The sequence below is a fragment of the Phoxinus phoxinus genome, assembly GCF_949152265.1.
Source record: "Phoxinus phoxinus genome assembly, chromosome: 21".
In the NCBI taxonomy this organism is placed as follows: domain Eukaryota; kingdom Metazoa; phylum Chordata; class Actinopteri; order Cypriniformes; family Leuciscidae; genus Phoxinus; species Phoxinus phoxinus.
Genome location: NC_136896.1, coordinates 11767266 through 11788323, shown reverse-complemented (window position 1 = coordinate 11788323; position 21058 = coordinate 11767266). Strand labels below are relative to the sequence as shown.

The 21058-nt window shown below is 36.2% G+C and overlaps 1 protein-coding gene across 1 annotated transcript; it reads right to left on the bottom strand.

Moving 5' to 3' along the window:
* Nucleotides 1–1941: 1941 nt before the first annotated feature.
* Nucleotides 1942–20680, bottom strand: ogfod3 (2-oxoglutarate and iron dependent oxygenase domain containing 3). The gene is made up of 9 exons (XM_079595699.1): nt 20467–20680; nt 19990–20207; nt 17614–17689; nt 16355–16397; nt 14798–14862; nt 14244–14300; nt 13655–13808; nt 11153–11276; nt 1942–3900 (listed from the first exon to the last, which is right to left on the bottom strand). The coding sequence occupies exons 1-9, from the start codon at nt 20532–20534 to the stop codon at nt 3764–3766; spliced, it is 942 nt and encodes a 313-aa protein (XP_079451825.1). The 5' UTR covers nt 20535–20680; the 3' UTR covers nt 1942–3763.
* Nucleotides 20681–21058: the final 378 nt, after the last annotated feature.

The window sequence follows — 21058 nt, the reverse complement described above, 5'->3', positions numbered from 1 at the left end:
AAAAAAAAAAAGAATACCACAAAGGTCATGCTGATAATCTGTGGTCTTCATATTTTGTGTATATATATATATATATATATATATATATATATATATATATATATATATATATATATATATACACTGTATAAAAAAATTAACCTCTCCAAGTCAAAATATTCTAGTGACTGGTCACATCTAAATTTTTAAATTGGCCCAAGTGAAATTCTGTAAAATAAATTGAATTAATTGTTGCAATAGTCTGTTAACATTGGCTCAATGAGAAAGAATATGTCAGACTAATTGAAAAACTTCGATGTTATCAGTCACTAGAAAATTTTGACTTGGGGATGTAATTATTTTTTTACAGTGTATATACAGGAAATGCATGGTTTTTCAGATAAATAATGTCAAGATTAACAATACAGCAAGTCAGTTGCTTAGATAATCCATTTGGATGGCTAAGAGAATGAACTCCTGCATTGTTCTATTTTGGTTCTCTATGTCAGGGAGGACTCAACGGTCTTTCAATTGTGTAAAGTGGGGACATTCACTCACTCCATCTATCTGGCAGATCCAAGGATGTGGAAGGATAAAATTGATTCTCACAGTCTGTATTTCTCTGGAGACAAAAGAACAGAAGCCATACAACTGGGGCCTGACGCTTTCATGCAGTCATCAAACTCAAAGAGGGATGACGCTCAGACCAGGGTCATAAACAGTTATACAATTTCTCGAGCAGCTCAAAGTGCCAAGCCTCGTGCTGGCAAAACACGCCGAACATGGTTTATCATGGAAAGATTAGCTCAAAAGTGGAAGAACTGAGTCTGATGTCAAGAGAGAGCATATCACTTTACTTAATGACACTTTAGAGAAAGCACTCATATTAAACAAAGCCCCCTTTAATAATAAATTGCACAACCGAAGGCGCCAGTCTTCGTTTCACATTTCCTTTTGCATTTATCAGTCTCTTCAAGAAATTAAATAAATCACAATCTCGCCTTGCGTGTTATTGTTGGGCTCTTCAAGTGGGTAGTCATAGGAAATTGCATGACTTAAGTGTAAACGGTGAGGAATGTTGTATCGCCAGAGGGAAGCTTGCGTTACTCTATCCAGACTTTCTTCCGAATTGTTTGTGGTCGAACTACAAGCTCGAATGTGTCCTCCGTTTGTTGTTGCATCATTTAATTAGCAACATCTGTTCTTTAAAACCGGAACACATACTGGCAAACCCTCTCTTCCAAAAGGCATGATTATCAGCTCTGATTTACATACCAGTTTAAAAATCCGCCTTGACATCGAAGCAGCTGCCAATAATCGGGCAAAATTTCAGCTTTAGGACTATATTACACATAAGAATGTAATGAAATTAACACAGATCTTAAAAACATGAAAAAGGTTTTAAAATGATTACAATATCTTAAAATAGGACTAATGCAACTACTATACAAAAATTAACACATACTGTAAGACACTCCTACTTGCATAAATCCATCTAACTGAAGCCAAAATGTATATTTATTGCATACAATTTTTTGTCAGTAATAATTATGAAAAGAATACTTTTATTCAGAAAGGATGCAATACTGTTCTTTTGAACTTTCTATTCAAAGAATCCTGAAAAATATGTAAATATGTTTCCTCAAAAGTGAAAAAGGTTTTTAAATTATTACAATATCTTAAAATAGGACTAATGCAACTACTATACAAAAATTAACACGTACTGTAAGACACTCACTACACTTGCATAAATCCATCTACCTGAAGCCAAAATGTCTATTTATAGCATAAATTATTTATGAAAATAATACTTTTATTCAGAAAGGATGCAATACTGTTCTTTTGAACTTTCTATTCAAAGAATTTCTCAAAAGTATTAAGCAGCACAACTGTCTTCAACATTATTAATAAGAAATGTTTCTTGAGCACCAAATCAGCCTATTAAAATTATTTCTGAATGATCATGTGACACTGAAGTAATGGTGCTGTAAACTCAGCTTTGCCTTCACAAAAATACATTTAATTTGAAAATATATTCAAATAGAAAATATTTTAGCATTTTACAATATTACCATTATTTAAAACCATTATTTGAATAAATGCAGCCTTGATGGTCATAAGAGACTTATTTTAAAAACGCAGTACATCCTCCCCATATTTCAAAACAAACAACCACATTTATACGCATGAAGCACATCCAACATGTTCAACCTCATCATCTCATGCAAATGCAGCTCATCATAGATAAATATGCAACGCCACAAGATATGGATGGATTGTATTTCAATCTATTGTACAGTGGCAATAAATCAACGGTTCAGCCTAGTCACTGAGGGGATCTGCCCTGACACACAAGACTGTGATTGCTGTTGGCAAAATTGACCTGTTTTGCATAAACCTAAAACGACCATTTTATAAAGAGTCTTTGAACACTTGTTAATATTCAGCCTTACAGTAGCTAACGCATGAATGATTTAGAAACTGAAAAAGGGACATTACAAACCAAGAGAGATTTCCAATTAAACCATTGGTGATGCAACAGGAACAGCATATTAAGGATCAGCCAAAATTCATGAATCATCACATATGAGCAGACTTGGGAAAAACAAGGAGCCTAAAGAGACTGCTCTTCCTATCATAATAAAGCTGATGTATTTATTAAATGTATAAGCAGATTCAGAATATGTCTAAAATTCGAGGTAAACATGCTAAGTTTTCCTTTGTTGTTCATTAAAATTCACCACAGGCTTGGACAGATTCATAGCATAAGCTCTGAACACAATACTACTACTACAAATAGTAGTAGTATGAACACAAACATACTATTGAGAAGATTTTATTAGTTACCTATGTTTACATGAGATAAGTAACAACCTTCTGTTTTAAATCTTACTTCAACTCACACAACAGAGGTGAAAGCATCCAGTTTTGGGCATTGGTCCTGTAAACAGAGAAGCCAATTAGCTCAAAACAAGTGTGTTGTGATTGGCTGAAGTTGACTTTTACCACATGATGTCACTGTAATTAAATCTAACACACTTGAAGGAGGGAATGCATTTCCAAAAGCTCATCAGATACACAATACAAAATGTCATACTTGGCACTGGAAAGTTAAAGAGACATTCAAATAAAAGAGATATATAAAGTCAACTTTCTCTCCTTGAATATTACAACAACACTCATTTATCAAAGATATCAAAAAAGTTCTCTTTTAAAACTTCATTCAAGTAGAAAGACATGTGTGAAGGAATAAAATGTTCGTTTGGTTATCTGATATGTTGGTATTTCATTAGAAGCATATGCAGTTTTTGAAAGCAATTCTACAAAGACTTTTTTTTTCAATTGGTGACATAAGCTGAGATTTTTGACAATCGGGATCCCAGCTTCTTGTTTTCATTACATACACCCGTTTAATCATCCCATTTGTGTTCCCTGTCTAGACAGTGATTTAACTATAATAATATAAAAGATTTTAAAGAGTGAAACACAGCCAGGAAAGAGAGAGTTCAATTGTAAAGCACCTTCCAAACCCAAAAGATGCGTGTCTTCAAAATGACAGCAGTTCAAGTAAATCTCCTGAAAACACCTCTTAAATTAAAAACATAAAGAGAGATAAAACCCATTTGAGCACAGAAAAATCCCAAACATTTTTCTAATGGGACAATAAGGGTTTTTTATGCCATGAACCTGACTGTTGAAAGTGCCAGATGAGAGTGTTTCAGCATTTTCCTTTGTTTCCCCCAGGGTTCCTGTCACTCATCCGTCCCTCTGAGCCAGGTGGATCCTACGGCAGGGAGGGGTCATCAATGGCATAATCGGGGTCACATGTGAAGGACACCGTAATGGCATATCGTGTTCCCCAAACGACCTTCTCCACATGGTGGAGGTTCTCAGAACCGGATGAGAAGAAAGATACTCGACCTGCAGGAGATGAAAGGAGAGGGACGATGACAGAAAGAAACAGGAAATAACGTTGAAGTGATATGCGGAAAAACTGCACATAAAGAATGCTAACATCAGGCTAAAGCCAATCATGATGTTCAAACTCAAAACTACTTTTTAAACATGAAGGGGAAAAATCTTTAAAGTCGTATCTGAATTTAAATGTTTGTGTTTAACAATTATCGTTGCATTTCATGTTGACCAGCGCACAGTAAATCTAAGTGCTGATGGAAAAAGGTTCCAAAGCCTCACAGTTGGCGCTGGGATAATTACTAAAACATGCTAATTTTGCTTGGTTGGATTGTTGAATTCATTTGAGACATTTGAAGCAGAAAGGAGGCCTTTGCTAAACTTGATTTTTATGTAAATTACCTTCATTATGTCTGCCTGGTACTGGCCTTTGTAGACCATTATTGATCATGACAGTTGAACAGAATCTCATTAAATGTTCATGTTTTTTGTTGTTGAAAAACGACTTTTAAAAGTGGAAATGCATGTGTAAAATTCAATGAATAATACTGTATGTTGAACCGCACTACTGGAGGAATATCCATAATGCAACATAGATCCTGCAATCTGAAATAAAGCCTGAGTAAATTGGAAGTATTAGGCAATTCAATTGGAATTCTGTAATGGAAAAGGATTGAAGGAAAATGCAATGTATGCGAAAGAGGAAAAAATGGTTAATAAAAACAAGCATGATTTAGGAGTGTCAAAGTATGACTTTGTAATGCCCTATTCAACATGTCCAGTCCTGAATTTACAAAAGGATAAAACACAATCTAATAAAAGTAACTTAAACCCTTTCAGTGATGGAAGCATGGTCAGCTTTTATGTTGTTTTGTAAATTATTCCAAGCAAAAGAAGCATTAGATTTAAAATCTTATTTCCGAAGAGCAGTTCGGACCTGAGGAACTTTGAGGTAAAACAGGTCATTTAAATGAAGATTATAGCATGCATTTGTATTAGATAAGCTGAGAGACAAATAAGGAGTTACCTATAAATTAAATAATACCAATTAAAACCTTGAGAATACAGAGATGGTAACTTAGACTTATCGAATGCAGCGACGAGTTTGATAGCTACAATCAGTAATACAATGTAAAGCACTGTGGAAAAACAATATCCATTAAAATATAAGCTTTTTAGATAGTGTACTGGGCATTCATATGAAGCAGATCTCCATAGTCCAATAGTGGTAAAGAGGTTGCAGAGACCAAATATTTCTTGGCAGTGAAAGAAAATAAAGTTCTGTTTCTGAAAAAAAAAAAAAAGAGGTAAGCTTAAGTTTAGAAATGAATTCATCAATATGAAGCTTAAAAGATAAATGGCTATCAAAAATAATACTCAAGTACTTAGAACTTGCAACACATTCTATTTTTTGTTCCCTGTGAGGATATCATATCAGAAAGATTCCTTGGTAAAGCTTTGGAATTTGAAAATATCATTAATTTGGTTTTATCTGTATTTAAAACCTGTTTAAGTTGACAGACGTATCGGTACAATATCAAAAACTGATTGCAAGTACTGAAGTGCTTGTAAAGCACAACAATGAATGGCAGTATCATAAGCATAAAGATGACACCTAGCATTGGGAATGTTATAACATTACAAAGAAAATAAAATGGGTCCCAAAACAGACCCTTGTGGGACACCTTTAGAGACTGACATGTTTTTTTGCACGGGACACTGATACAGATGAGATGATTTACTCTTATGAGCCGCGGGCCGGTTCTTTTTAGTGAATCAACACAAAGCAAGATTTTATTATTTTTAGAGAATCAAACTGTATTTGTCACCTTTAAAAATGATTTCACAGTAAACCATGCAGGTTGAAGCTGGACGGATATCATTAAAAACCGCATGCTGCCTCCATGCTAATTAGCCAGGTCTAATTCTGTACACTTCAACTGAAGATGCACAAGCAGACATTTGCTAAAGAGGATATTTATGCAAATTACCTCCGTTGTTGTCTGCTTTATTCTGACCCTCGTTGACCATTTTTGACTGTGAAAGTTACATTGAATCTCATTAAAATGTTACAATGAGGCAACACGTTTAAGAAAATTAAATGTTTCTGAAGGAAAGTGTATAATGCCATAAAACCGGCAAGATGCCTAGGACATCTGGAAGATTAGGCTTGGACATTTTAAATCCTGACTGTAATCATTTGTTTGCATGGAAATTAGAAGAGGAATGATATCAAGCAAGACAGAAACTGGCTAAAAACATCAGGTTCAGTGATTTAGACATTTAACAAATTAAGCATGAAAAGCTCAGAGAAGAGCACATGGTTTGTCAGTATGTTGTCATTTAACTTGGTTCACAGGGAAACAATAAAATGGCAATTATTTCAGAGTTTCTAGTGAAATGATTTGATTGTGTTTCCATGGAGAGGAGTTTAATAAGAAGTGAAAAGAATATTTTCCTCGCACCGATAAGAAAAAAAAGCTGTGCATGATCAAGTCTATTTTCTAGTTTGGTTACGTTTAGGTCTATTCCAGAAACATTTATCTCATTACAATGCAGAAATTGATGTGTCTGCATGTTGTCAGATATTATTCCGTTTTAAAATGCTTTTGAAGCTTAATCATGACAAATAGTTTTGGTCGCACAGTGAACTGACTTGCCTTAAAAAGAACTTACTATTGGAATCAATAGGTTAAATGCAAAAATGTAGACATAAGATAAACTATAGTAACGTTAAATCCTTTAAATGCATACTATAAAGTCATAACATGACAGTATCTCATCACTTCAAGGTCTTTAAAAGACCTGCCTTTAAAAAAGCGTCCATATATTTGCACATCAAAACAGTGTCACTCATCTTAAACATGCATCCATTTCCTTTCGTCTGCCACCACAGATATAAACACACCAAAAAAAAAAAAAAAGCCTTTGTTTTTCCACCTGACGATGAAAATGCACCTGTTGCCTCCTTTAAACTCCTCAGCTGGTACTAACCGCACTCGCTGGGCAAAGAGCACGTTGCTCCTCTGTGACTCTCAAATCAGGAGATGCAGCTGTGATCCCACAGGATTCATCCAGCGCCAAGCATCAATTTTCCCAGTGCGCCAAAAATAAAGAGCTTTTTTCCCCATCCAATCTCATCTTAAAATATGACGTCATCTTTCACACTCTTCTTATGCCTGTACCAGCACCCCCCCTTCTCATCTCACCTCTGTCCTCCTCCCTCGTGTTAAGCACTGTGCATCTCAACAGGCCAATATCTCTCCTCACATCCATCATGGAAGAGGGAGGTTGATTGTCAAACAGGCTGTAATTATAACTAGACTGACAGAGTTATCCATCAGAGTAATAATTACCGTAACGAAGATCAGGGCTCATCAGCCACACCTGATGGATAATCAACGCACCAACAGAGCACACTGCTTCTGCCACCCAGTGAACAGGAACATCTTCCACCTGCTGCATCTAACGCACTGGATCTCAATTCATTTAAAGCTGGAGGCAGGCATTCAAAACTCATCACCCTTGCTGGAGACGGGGCACGACAGGAGGGAAAAACCCTGTGCTAAAAACACTGGGGTCTGATGAATAATGCATTAAAATGGGTATTTTAAGCCTAGAACATCAGATCAGTGACACTGATGAGATTATATATATATATATATATATATATATATATATATATATATATATATATATATATATCTTAATAATGTCAACACCTGGGAAAAAGGCGATTTTTATTTATTAATACGTTTCACCACAAGTTGCCTATAACACAGCTTACAAATCTACTTAGAATAGATTAATGCTATTTTTGTATAGTTTTCAGTGAAATGTCATCCATCAGAGCATCTGCCAGTTGCTTCAGAGATATTGAAGTGGGAATCTTTTCTCTAAAACCGGTCACATTGGTTCAGTGATATTAAAGTCAGGTGATTAAGCTGGCCACAGCAGATGTTGAAGTTCATCTTAGTGCTCAAGATGTCCAGGTTTTATGATTATTAAATGGCACCATCTTTTTCAAATTTTAGCATTATGGAGTCTGTAAGTTTTAGCAAGTGTGGCTCTTTATGGCTTCTGAAAGTTCTCTATGGTATGAAATCAGAGAGAAAGAGACAGAGATATAATGCCATAGGGTACTTGCTCTACCTCTATTAACTAATCTAATGTTGTTTGCTCTTCACACTTGCACACACGTTAGTTAGCCAAGAGCTCATAATGTGCTAAAACTGACAGGATTTCATTGTGCGTGATTTGTTAGATTACTGTGAATGATGAAAGAACACTACTCTAATGAGCCTTCAACTCTTCAGCCCTGTCTGCCTTAATTTCCTGTTTGTCAAGCTTTAACAGGTACATGTTGTACCACCAAATGTATATATAAATGTAAACAAATAATGCCTGATCACTCACATAAACACGCACACATTTATTTCAGCACCAGTTCTGTTCAACAGGAAATAAAAAACACAAATTAGATCTCTTTAATATCTTTAAAGGGGTGGTAGAGTATGATTTCACTTTTCTAACTTTAGTTAGAGTGAAATGTTGCTGTGAGCATAAACATCTGCAAAGTTACAACGCTCAAAGTTCAAAGCAAAGGAAGATATTTGCTTTTAAAGAAAAGGAATACAACAAATGGCTGGTAGGGACTACACGACATTCTTCCCGGGTTAGTGACATCACCAACCCTGAAATGTACATAAACCCCGCCCCCGGGAACACCAGTCCATGTTGAAAAGAGGAAAAGTTGTTGTTTAAGAGTATTTGTGAGTCAGCTCAAACTTTAGCATCCATCTTTTCACATGCAATTTTTCACATGCAATTTTTCACATGCAATAGAAAGTCACTCTGTGTGCATCTCACAGCAGTTCCTATACGAGCAATTTATAGATTACCATGACCGAATATCTTAATTGAAGAGTTAACTCCACATCAGCAACATAAATTCATCAACTAACCATTCAGAAACGTCCTGTTGCTTTCTACATGTTGGAGTCTCTCCATCATTGTCTGATTCCGTTTTAACATTAAAGGCAGAACAGTTGGTCTCATTTTAGTGTGTTTTATCATTTGTTTCTGTTGTATTTCTCACAAGGAGGAAGAAAATTCTAAGACGGTTGATACTAAATATATAAAATAATCACGTTGCAAGTTTAATTTAGCGAATGTGGTGAACTACTCTGCTCGGAAACAAATCACACATTTTTTAATAAAAGTTACATAATACATGAAAAAATAAGTTGAATGTGCAAATATCAGTTGCCAAAACAAACCAAAAAAAATTCAGCAATGTACTTGCTAAGGTAAAAATCAACTAGCGGTTCATAAATGCATTATTTATGAATAATGAATTACAATTAAAATTATGTACTTTATATATTTTTTAAAAGTGCATTTAGGGATACACTTTTTCGGTAGTAGTTTGGTGTTGTTTGGACACAATCTTTCTTAGTGTTCGATGGTCCCTATCATTCACTTTTGGTTTTCGCCAAAGCAAGTGTTGCCATGCTTTGTGTACAAAACTGTTGTTCTCAAAAGACCAAACAATTGGGCTGTTAAGGTTGCAAATGCTCCTGCTAAACGGGTTCCCGTGAAGTCTGACAAATAACCCATTTTACCATCCACTTGTACTAATCACTGCTGAACACAACTTAAACAACACTATACAACCTAGAGTATATAGAGAATGAAAAGATAATGTCAATCTTTGTATTTTAAAAAGTAGCCTGTAGCCTAAATTACATGAACCCTTTGGCTGTTCACATTATTTTGTTCAACCCCTGTACATGCACGTATAAAAGCATATCTCTTATCTGCAGTCACCTGCCATCTTCTATCACCTGCCATCAATCTTTAATGGGTTCAGAGAGCACTCCATTATCAAATGTCACACTGCATGGCAAAACACCTCTCACCGGCCCAATGGGTATATGTGGGGACAGATTTTAAAGGAAGGAGCCTGACAGTTTCTATCATCATTGTATGACGCCACCGAGTGCACCTTGGAAAATAGCAAACATTATCCACTCAAAAGTGACAGATTCTAATAAAGAGCTGAAAGGTAAATGAATTCACAGGCACGAGTCAAAATAAAAGCTTCTCCGTGCAGACCAAATAATCAGGCAGCTATTCATGGATGGCGTCATCATGGGACATTATCAAAATGCCAGGCTGAGAAAACAAAACAATTAGTCCATGTAAAATATATGTAAAACAAGTCATAAAGAGGTTTTGTAGTGTAGCTGTAATCATTGCAATATAGTATGCCTTAGCGAAATTCCATTTTAATTAATGGTGGCTTCCAAAAAGTGATAATTATTGCTAATCCTTTCGCACTTCAATGCAACTGCAGAACCACTTACACGATTCAGTAAATGGACTCCAGTGTGCGAAAGAACCTCAGCGAGGCCAATTTAATAACCTCAAAGTTTATACACACTACCTGCAGTGTATCTTCATGACAGATTTATTATCAATTGGTTTTAGTACTTAATTGTGTCTTTCTACAGGAAGTACACGTATTGCTACTTTAAGTTGCAATTCCTCCTCCCAATAGAATTCAAACTTACCATGTTATACAAAACTATCATTCTACATTGCACATTATATGCCACATTAGGCACAGTTACCAGGCAGAGCGTGACTGATTTTAATTTAAGCAGACGTAACACCTTGTGTGGCAAGAGGTCATTTGAATACTCAGGAGAACAGAAATTAAATAAATTCCCAGTAGGCATTCAATGTAAATCCAAGGTAGAGTTTAGCTTTAAGCATTTTCGTACATTATTAAATAATGTTTCATTTATATTAACGTACACTGCCATTCATAGGTTTGGGCTTAAGATTTTTTAATGCTTTTAATTATAATTTAAAATAACAATTCCTATTTAAATATATTTTTAAAGTATAATTTACATAATTTTCAGCAACCAGTGTCAAATGATCCTTCAGAAATCATTCTAATATGCTGATTTGGTGCTCAAGAAACATGTCGTATTATTATCATCAGAGTTGAAAACCGTTATTAAAATGTTAAATCTTTTGTCCAGGATTCACTGACGTATACTAGAGTATACTGTACATAATTAATTTGATTAATCAGCATATCATTTAATTAATCTTATCATAAATTCAATTTCATTTTTAAAAATCAACTGACAGTCACAATTTTATCCTTATCTTGCTTAAACACATTGCCATACTTTCATGCTTTTATACAAATCCCGACGATGTGTGTGACGTTTTGTGTATTTACCAGCCCGTGGCTCCACCGTTCTGTTGCTATTCGGGTCCATGAAGACAAACCGTCCGCCACCAAACTCCAAACCATAATCGGACAAGTAGAGCAAAGATGTGTAGTCAAAAGATCCATAAGTCTCCTGTTGAAAGATATGCACATTTTAAACCCCATGACAATTTATTTTCTGTAAAAACCTCAAACAAATCTCAGTATGAGCCTAAAGCACTAATTAAGAGGTTTTAATAATTAATCTTAGTTGAAAGGATGATCACGTGATGTGTAATAGGGTTTTTAGGTGTCTTAAAACAATCCAATCTCTGTTGATTGACAAATTTACTAATTAATTCATTTTTAATTGCTGCGATTTTTTATAATGTAGACAAGTAAAAATACATATTTTTTTTTTTAAAAGCCCTCAAGTAAAGCCTAAGATTTCCTGGCTTAACGAAAAACAGTGGTAGAATTTAATGGCATCCCTGGGACTTTAAACTGTGCTCTGCTTTATGAGGGAAATCTCTTTAGTGATCCCAAACCACACAGGCGTCACTTCTCTGCATGTCGGATCACACTTTTAACTACTTTAATCTAATCTAGGGTTTAAGACTGGCAGTATTCTGGCGACGGCACGTTGTTTCCAGTGGTTTTTTAGAGACGGATTAATGAGGAATATTCCACACACCTACCGCAGAGGGAGTACATTCAGCATTTGAGACGATTATTTGCTTTTATTATTCTACCAATGCCAAAATATCATCCCACAACCCATATGGACAAACCCTACCAGCACAGCACATTATCACTTTGGCGTAATGCATTTCTGACTAAACACAAGCTGATTCAAGTGAATTGTAAAATTGTATAAGCAAACGACAGATGATGACGCAATGTGGACAATTACATTTCAAAAACAAACCAATAGGTGCAGCCACAAGCTACAACGACCTTCTCAATCTGTTTATCTTTTTGTCTCTCATGCAACATGAAGAAATCCAAAACACAAAAAGCAATTTATCTTCAATGTAAGCAGTTTATTTCTTTGTGTTACAGCCAAGCACGTAAACCTTGCCTGCAAAGTAAAATGATCACTTTGATTAAATCACTCTGATGGCTACATTCATAAACGCACAACCAACTCAGAGATCAAAGGTAGTTCTAAAAACCAGACATAAATGAACTTGAACTTGTTTTTAAATCCCCTCAAGACCTGATTTCAACAGCTAGAAAGTGATGTAGGGACATTACACTTGTTTCAAAAATAAATCATGTCTTTTAAAGGCAATGTTGTTGCGATAAATGTTGCGATTTTAAGTCAGGTCCTAAACGTGCTGTACCAAACATTGTTTTGGGTGCATATATTGCTGAGCACTTCCATCTTTATGCATGAGAAAAATCTGAGAAGTCTCAAATATGCTAAAACCATAAGAGCCTGTGGCGTACCGCAAGTCCTGGCCCCTCCTGGGGCTCGTTATGCGCGAGTATTTAGGGGTTCAAGCACGTAGCACTAAAACCCTATTGGAATTATTGTGATTTTCAAAGATCAAAATTCTGTTTTAAAAGTGATCAGGCAGACCAAATGGTCTTAAAACTTTGAGGGATGGTAGTACCCACCCCGTCTACAACATAACCAAGCCTCGCGATCGGCCTGATGATAGCGCTACAATGATCAAAAGTACAAAATCTCTCATAACTCCTAAACTATGTGTTTAAAGGCCTAAAAGCGATTGAATCCCGATAGCTATATAGCTGAAAGCAAAAGTTGTGTTATTTTGGGCAATTTAGACTGTCTCTTAAATAATACTCTTTTGATGTTGCCAGTTCGGTTCTGAAATATTGTTTTGTTAACGTTTCAAGTCAGTCTTTTAGAAAGCATAAATGTCTCATCAATCAGCATGTTTCAGTCCAAATCAATACATGAATATTATAGTGTGTGATTCATTGTTCCCTGTGATTGTGATTCATGTATATAATACATCTGTGCAGCATTAAAAGTGTGTAAACACCAAGTATATTTGCCACTTTAAAATCAAATTCAACTATTATATAAATGGTTCATGAAGTCAGGCACCACAGGGCTGTGGGGATCTCCCATACGCCAGTAATTGGGGTTGAGTGCCAATTAATTTCATATCTGTAATAATTAGCTGACTCGTGGTTACATCATGAATATAATATTAATGTAGTTCCATTATTCATTTCCAAATCCCTTTGTGTTTGCTATAAAGATTTACCTCCCTAGACAAGTATTTAAAGTTCTGCTTTATTTCAAGTCACTGAACTAATTTGATGTGAAACATTATTTATTTATAAATGTCAACTTTGTAATAATATGGCCTATTAAAACTAGTTCAAAACATCTGAGCCCTTGCGCATGGAGATATTTTTGGTCCATGTTCTGTACCAAATGTGATTGGCAGTTTCAGAACACTGATCATAGAGTAAACATTAGGAGTTCTTTCACATTCCTAGGATATGATTTAAAAGCAGGGCGTTAAACGTTTTCTTGGATGTGCCAGTTACCTTATCGATATGTGGGTGCCAGTACTCATCATGAGTGGTTTTGGCAGAGGTGCTGTTGATGCAAGAGAAGAAGGTGGGCTTGGTGAGGTACATCTGTTTGGAGTCCAGACCAAACGTCTCAGCTATCGCCTTTTGAATTCGGCCACGAACATCCCTGGTTTAAAACAGAGCACATAAAATGTATTTATATAGTTGACATCAGCTTGTGGTACTTTTATCCATCCATATCCATAATAGGCATTACAAAACCACAGATTTTCTAAACAACTAGTTGGTGGGCAAACTATTTTTAACTTGACATTGTCGTAAAAATGCTGATGGTTTAAAACCTACATGAGTCACAATGCAATGATCAAAAATGTCTCTCTGCAGGTGTATAGTTAAAGTGACAATGACAAAGCTAAAAAGAAAAAAAGCACACAATAAATATTAATTACAAAATTAAGCAAAATATATAAAATAAAAAAAAATGGGGAAAAAATACAATAAAATAGACCAATGTTGGACTCATCCAATATTTAAGAACTGAATGATTTGCGTTAAAATATTTTGTCAAAAGAAATGCTTCAAACATTTCCACATCACTCACTTGTATAGTTCAAAATCTTCTTCTGTAAAAACATCACTTATCTCATTCTTAAAATATCTGTGGATGAAAAAAAGCATATGGATTGATTTGTAATAAAAATAAAGACCAATATCAAAAACACCACCATAAACATTTGTAGGATGGCAGCCATTTAAATACTGCCGCCCCATCAAAATGCAAGCATCAATAGATGCACTCAGAGGACCAAAATGTCACAACAAGCGTGCCAACACATGCCAACTGTACAAGTTAACTGCCAGCACAGTACCAGCCTGTGTGTGGGCACCAAAGTGTAAACCTCATAAAAAGACATGAGGAAAATCTCCAGGTGTAAGAGATGAAGACACGATCTTTCACAATCGAAGCTAGAAAGTGATTCCCATCATTGCCGCCATTGATTTCTGCTCAGCTCCTCTGGCCCAGGGGTACACTTTGAAGTTTACATGAAACGCACCTCAAGAAATCTGATGATTTGGACTGATCAAGGTGTCGGTGGAGTTCAATTGTAGACGACTTCCTGTTAGATGCCGTATAAATCCACACGGAATACTCACCTATAGATATTAACAAACTGCTTTCCCATCGACAGCGCCCCAGAGTGAAGATCCAGGATGGAGGCCTGTACACAACAAAAATGAACAGAATAAAGACAGTGGAAAAACTTTCAAAGTGGAAACAGTCAATATTTGACAAAAAAAAAAGTGTCTCTGGGTCTGACTCAACTCCAAAAGACAACCACTGAGGGCTTGCAACTACCCGAGAGCTGGACTGTACCGCTGAGGTTGTTGTTATTCATGCTTCATCATAAGGTCAACAGATGGACTCCTCTCAGCCCTGGTATTCCCTGCTCTCTGTCTCCGCACACATCATAAATCATCATGATGGGGCTGATCTGCTCTTAAAAACTCAGCAGGACCCTCTGTTATACCCTATTTTAGTTCACTGGTTACACTCTATAAAAGGCCTCTTTACCTAGTAAGATCCCAGACTAGGTTTCTACCTGAAAAGTTCATTTTATATAACATTATACAGGTTTCAGATATTCTCTATGTAATCCACTGCAGTTAAAATAAAGTGAACACCTCATAAAAGTAATCCACGGTCCTTCTATAAGAGAGGTCCAAAAATGGTGAACATGCTTCAATTCAGCATTTTTTCAACATGAATTGTATGATTACAAATTATATTTTCAGTATAACAATGGGTGAAAGGCTTGAACATCAACATCCAAAAGTTTGGGATCGGTACGATTTTTTTTTTTTAAAGAAATGCATACTTTTATTAAATTGACAGAGAGTGACACTAAAGACATTAATAGCTATACAAAAGATTTTTATTTCAAATAAATTCTGTTTTGTGCTTTCCAAAAAAAAGTACCACGGTTTCCACAAAAATATTTGTCACATTATTAGTCACTCAGGATATTAGAATGATTTCTGAAGGATCATGTGAAAATAAAGACTGAATTAATGAAAAATTCAGCTTTGCCATCAAATACATTTTAAAAAAGAAAAAGAAAAAAGTTTGTAATCATTTTTCACAATGTCACTATTTTTTGTGTATTTTTTAACAAGTTCATCACCACTCCATGCCACTATAGCAGAAACATCATCAACAAATCACTTAAGGAAAACAAATCAAACTCTAGCTGCTTAACTATTTCACATATAAGGATATTATATTTACTCTAAATTGCTTCTGGTGCATTATTTTACAACATGGTTCAGGTCTCGACATGTTCTTTCTACCATTATCTTTTTAGTATTTTACCATTAAGCCACAGAGTGATGAACTGGTGAATTGAGCTTAATCCGTTACGAATGTAAAATGCAATTTCACCACTGGCAATGTCACACGCTGTTCCCATCAAACATAAAATAGTTGCTTCCAGAATCTGCCACCCATTCAATGTGTATTTTCAAATGCACTCTTAATGAAAGTGCTTTCCTGTAGAAACTCAATCATACCAAACAATATGGTGCCGATAATGGAAAAGAAGTCTGCTTTTGAATTCCAGCTGAAGTCACAACCATAGTGTGTACTGCCCTCTTGTGTTCTCAAGCATGCAGCAATATTTAAACATGGATGCAAGCATAAGAGTTTCTACTCACACCACCATCTGAGCCAGCAAGTGATAACCCCCTCTCAGCTAACCTGTGGAATAAGAGGAAACACACATGTATTTATGCATGTACACTTCCATTCAAAGGTTTGGAGTTAGTAAGATTTTCTTTTTTTTTAAGGAGGACACATTCAATTTATCAAAAAAGACAGCAAAGACATTTTCAAAGGCCTGTTCACACAAATACCGATAAATAAACGAAAATATAACGATAACTACATTAGCATCTACACCACTGGACAATATCATTTTGTTTATTATAAGCACGCTGCAGTTTTGTCGTTTACTGCTTTAAATTCCCGAGCTCTTTAAAGCAGGATGGATTCTGATTGTCTGTCAGTGTTTTTATAGTTCATCAGCTGGAAAAAAAATCATTCTGAAAAGTGATTCCATCTATATCGTTTCTCGGTGACGTTATCTTTGTGGTGCAGACTCTGCTATTCTTTCATAATCTAGCAAGATTTTAGAACTATATCTTTAGAATTGTAATCATCGTCCTTGGTGTAAACGCACCTTAATGTTATAAAAGATTTACATTTCAAATAAATGCTGTTTCAGTATCACGTATCACTTTTCAGTATCACGGTTTCCACAAAAAATATTAAGCAGCAAAACGGTTTTCACCATTTGTAATACTGAGAAGTGTTACCGGAACACCAAATCAGCATATTAGAATGATTTCTGAAGGATCATTTGACACTGAAGACTGGAGTAATGATGCTGAAAATTCAGCATCCATCACAGAAATATATGAATCCCCTAAAGGAACATGGTGATGAGAAAAAATGAGATGGGAGGAAAAATCATATGGAAATGCATTTGCATTGTTTTTGCAAATGTCCCACAGAAAAACGTTCCATTCATTCGCAAAACTTTAATTTTAAAAAGTACAACGTTTTTGAACACAAACTTTTTTTCAGAGGGAATGCCAACATTTTGAAAGCAAACATAATTTCTTGGGGGAACGCAAAACTTTTACAATAGAACACAAAAGCATTGAAATTGATTTTTTCCTCACATCCCATAGTTTTTTCCAACACATTGTCCCTTTAGGGGCTCGGTGGAAATAAACTACATTTTAAAATATATAAAAATAGAAAACATTAAAAAAATATTTATAATATTTCACAATATTACTGTTTTTTCAAATAAATGCAACCTTGTTGACCAACATTAAAGATTCTTCCCGACCCCAATCTATTGAACGATAGTGTATATATTTTGATGCATGTCTGTGTTAATGTGTACCTTCTAAGCTTCTGTGCCTCCTCCAGTGTCACAACACTGTCTGAAATAGCTCTGCCGCATTTTGTTGGGGTGCAACCTGAGGACAGAATGCATTAGCCTTTTATATCGATTCATTAATTATGACACCAATTAAAGTAACTGGCTCTACGCCTCTGCCAAATTTTCTCTTCAAACTGAATATTCAATGACACATTCAGGGAGGCAGCTTGCCTTGCAAAATGCACTGCATAATGACTCTGATGTTTATTCCAGCATCCTCTCAGAGAGGAAGCGCTTTTGGTCAGGCAACATTCACAATGGGTTGTTCAATTCACAACAAGGCTCGAAGTCGAAGTATACAGTATTTTGGTAAAGATTCATATGCCGTTTGGTAGAATCCAGTAGGAATTCCTGGAGGGATTTGTAAGACCTACCAGACCTTTCCCAGAGTTTATTTGCGCCCGTCTTAAAGAGAGTGGTATGAACTAGAGCCAAGGGAACGCTTGTTAATCCCAGCGCTTGCTTTGTTCGTGGAGCGTACAGCTTTTTGAAGCTGGTGTGAGGTTCGGTAACGAGTCCTGTGTGGGAGGCTTCAGACCGTCAATCACAGATCTGGCTCCTCAACAAATATCTACCTTCATGATTTACACCGATGGAATGCACAGGTGCTGGCTTTGTTCAAGCAAAGCTTTCTACTCCTAGAAGTTGTTTGGGAGCGGGTTTCCTCTGATACAGCAATGCCCAATAGTTCAAAGTATTTTCATAAACTTTTGGAAATAACTGCGCTCAAGAGGAAAAATTGTTTTTCACTTTTTAGATACACCTTGCTTATATCGGGTTGGGCCGCCTTTTGCCTTCAAAACTGACTTAAGTCTTTATGGCACAGATTCAACAAGGTGCTTGAAACATTCCTCAGATACCTCTTTTCCACCTAAAAAGGACTGGTGCTGGTTCAAAGTTGGTTCAACTTGCGAACCTGTTCGGTTTCCACTGACTAGAGAGCCCAGCGAACGACGTCATAAAGTCAGTGTGTACGTCGCCACGCGTCTTAGCTTCCCAGAATTTTTTAGAATCCATCTTTCTTATATCGTTGTGCTATCTTTCTACTAGCGCTGTGTGCATAGCAATGGCGATCACAATCTTTCCCGTTGTGTTTGAGTATATTTGAGTATAGTGAACTCAGTCACGTTCAAGAAACCAGTTTGAGATGATCTGAACTTTGTGACGGCGTGTTATCCTGCTGGAAGTAGCCATCAGAAGATGGGTACATTGTGCTCATAAAGGGATAGACATGGTCAGCAACACAACTCAAGTAGGCTGTGGTGTTTAAACGACGATCAGTTGCTAATAAGGGACCCAAAGTGTGCCATGAAAATATGGCACACCATTACATCACCACCATCAGCCTGAACAGTTGATAAAAGGCAGGGTGGCTCCATGCTTTCATGTTGTTTATACCAAATTATGACCCTATCATCTGAATATCGCAGCAGAAATCAAGACTCATCAGACCAGGCATCGGTTTCAGTCTTCTTTTTCCTGACAGCACTCTAATTTTAGCGAGGTCATGCAAACTGTAACCTCAGTTTCCTGTTCTTAGCTGACAGGAGAGGCACACAGTGTCTTCTGCTGCTGTAGTCCTTCTGCTTCAAGGTTGGAAAGTGTTGTGTGTTCAGAGATGCTCTTCTGCCGTTGTAACGAGTGGAGTTTAGTTACTGTTGCCTTCCTATCAGCTCGAACAAGTCTGGTCATTCTCCTATGATATCAACAAGGCATTTTCCCCTGACAGAACTGCCACCACCAGGATATTTTGATCCTTGTTTGGACCATTCTCTGTAAACCCTTGAGATGCTTGTGCATGAAAACTTCAGCGGATCAGCCTTTTCTATACTCAGACCAGCCCGACTGGCACCAACAACCATGCCATGTTCAAATGGTCGATCGTCTTGACCATGTTAACATGCCTAAATGCTTTTTTGCATTGATGTGATTGGCTGATTAGATAAAGTGGCCAGTGAGTTTATAGTACAATATTTTACTTTTTATTCCTCATAATTGATATATTATAAATATTACTTCCTTATATAAAATTATATTTTCTCTAAAAGAAAAAAAGCAACTCAGTAAAAACATACTAGCCAAGTAGCAAAAGATTTGTAATAAAATATGAATGCAAATAGAGAAAGAGTTTGACAGTAATATGTAGTATAGGCCTAGATACAAAATAATAAAAAAGACTATACGCAAATTTCACAATAACATCATCTTTATAGCATGTTCAATTTATAAAACCCCGAAATGCACACCGAAACCAAAGCTGAAATTTCCAATAAAGTATGCAATGTAGTCTGCACTTTGAGGGGATGAAGCTCAGTCAATGGAAGAAGAACCACATACCTGGGAATAGCTTGTGCTTCTTGTAGTCTTCAGAGCAGTCCACTGTGAACACTCTGGGCTGAGTGAGGATTTCACCTCTTGAAACCAAAGTGTGTGTAAAGTCACCAGTCCATGTGAAATACACCAGGCTCACTAGTCCAGTGACTCCTATCAACAGCAACAGCGTCAGCGTGGACCAGTTACCTCTCCATGAAGAGGCCTGTCTCTGCGCATTTCCCCTGAATGAACACACCATATAAATACAGCCTAAGAACACACAGGGCGACGGTGGACTGTCAGGTGTGCATTTCTTTCATCCATTCATTTGACTGTCAGATTGCACAACGAAAGGAACATGAGAAATACATTTATTTTCCACTATGCATGGAGTATTCTGCATGTAAACAAGGATTTGAAGCAACACCACTCCTTATTTGCTGCAAGGCAAAGTCAATGTGAGCTCATAAAGTTTCAGAAATTGAAAATAATTAACGTTACCTCTTAATTTTCTTTTCAATGGCGCTACTTTCTGGGTTTTTACTGATTACTCGTCGTTGTACAGTCATGTTTAATACATATAGCTGTCTGCGTGCATCAACATAACACGTGTATGGTTTCGTTTCACTCAATATTTGTCTACTCTACTGAACTGCCCCATACAAGTTCAGAGTGAAAGCGCCCGGAAAGACGTCGTTAAACACTGGACGTTTATAGTGTCAAAATAAAAGTCTAGCATTTTTACGGTATACAGATTGGATGGCACTCTATTGTATTGTGTGACGGAATTTAAATTATTTATTCGAATAAATAAACCTATGTTCGAAGCTTCAAAAAAAGGGATAAAATAACCAATTAATTATTACAAGACTTCATACAGGTTTAAGTCATAGACTGTAAACCTGAGGGTAGCTTTTTTTTCTTCTTCAAAATAAAGGTTTACCATCCACACAGGGTTAAGTTAATACTTCTACGTGTTCTTAATATATTTTTTTATCGGTTCTGTTGAAATCTGAATTAATATTACACAACATTTGAACAGGCTGCCAAAGGTACTTAACACAACCTGATCGAATTATAATATTATTATAAA

Coding starts and splice junctions, on each gene's coding strand:
- ogfod3 (XM_079595699.1), bottom strand. CDS start 20,534: ATGACTGTACAACGACGAGTAATCAGTAAAAACCCAGAAAGTAGCGCC. Junction 20,208..20,466: donor ATTGAAAAGAAAATTAAGAG/GTAACGTTAATT, acceptor GTGTTCATTCAG/GGGAAATGCGCAGAGACAGG. Junction 14,863..16,354: donor TTGCTGGCTCAGATGGTGGT/GTGAGTAGAAAC, acceptor TGTTGTGTACAG/GCCTCCATCCTGGATCTTCA.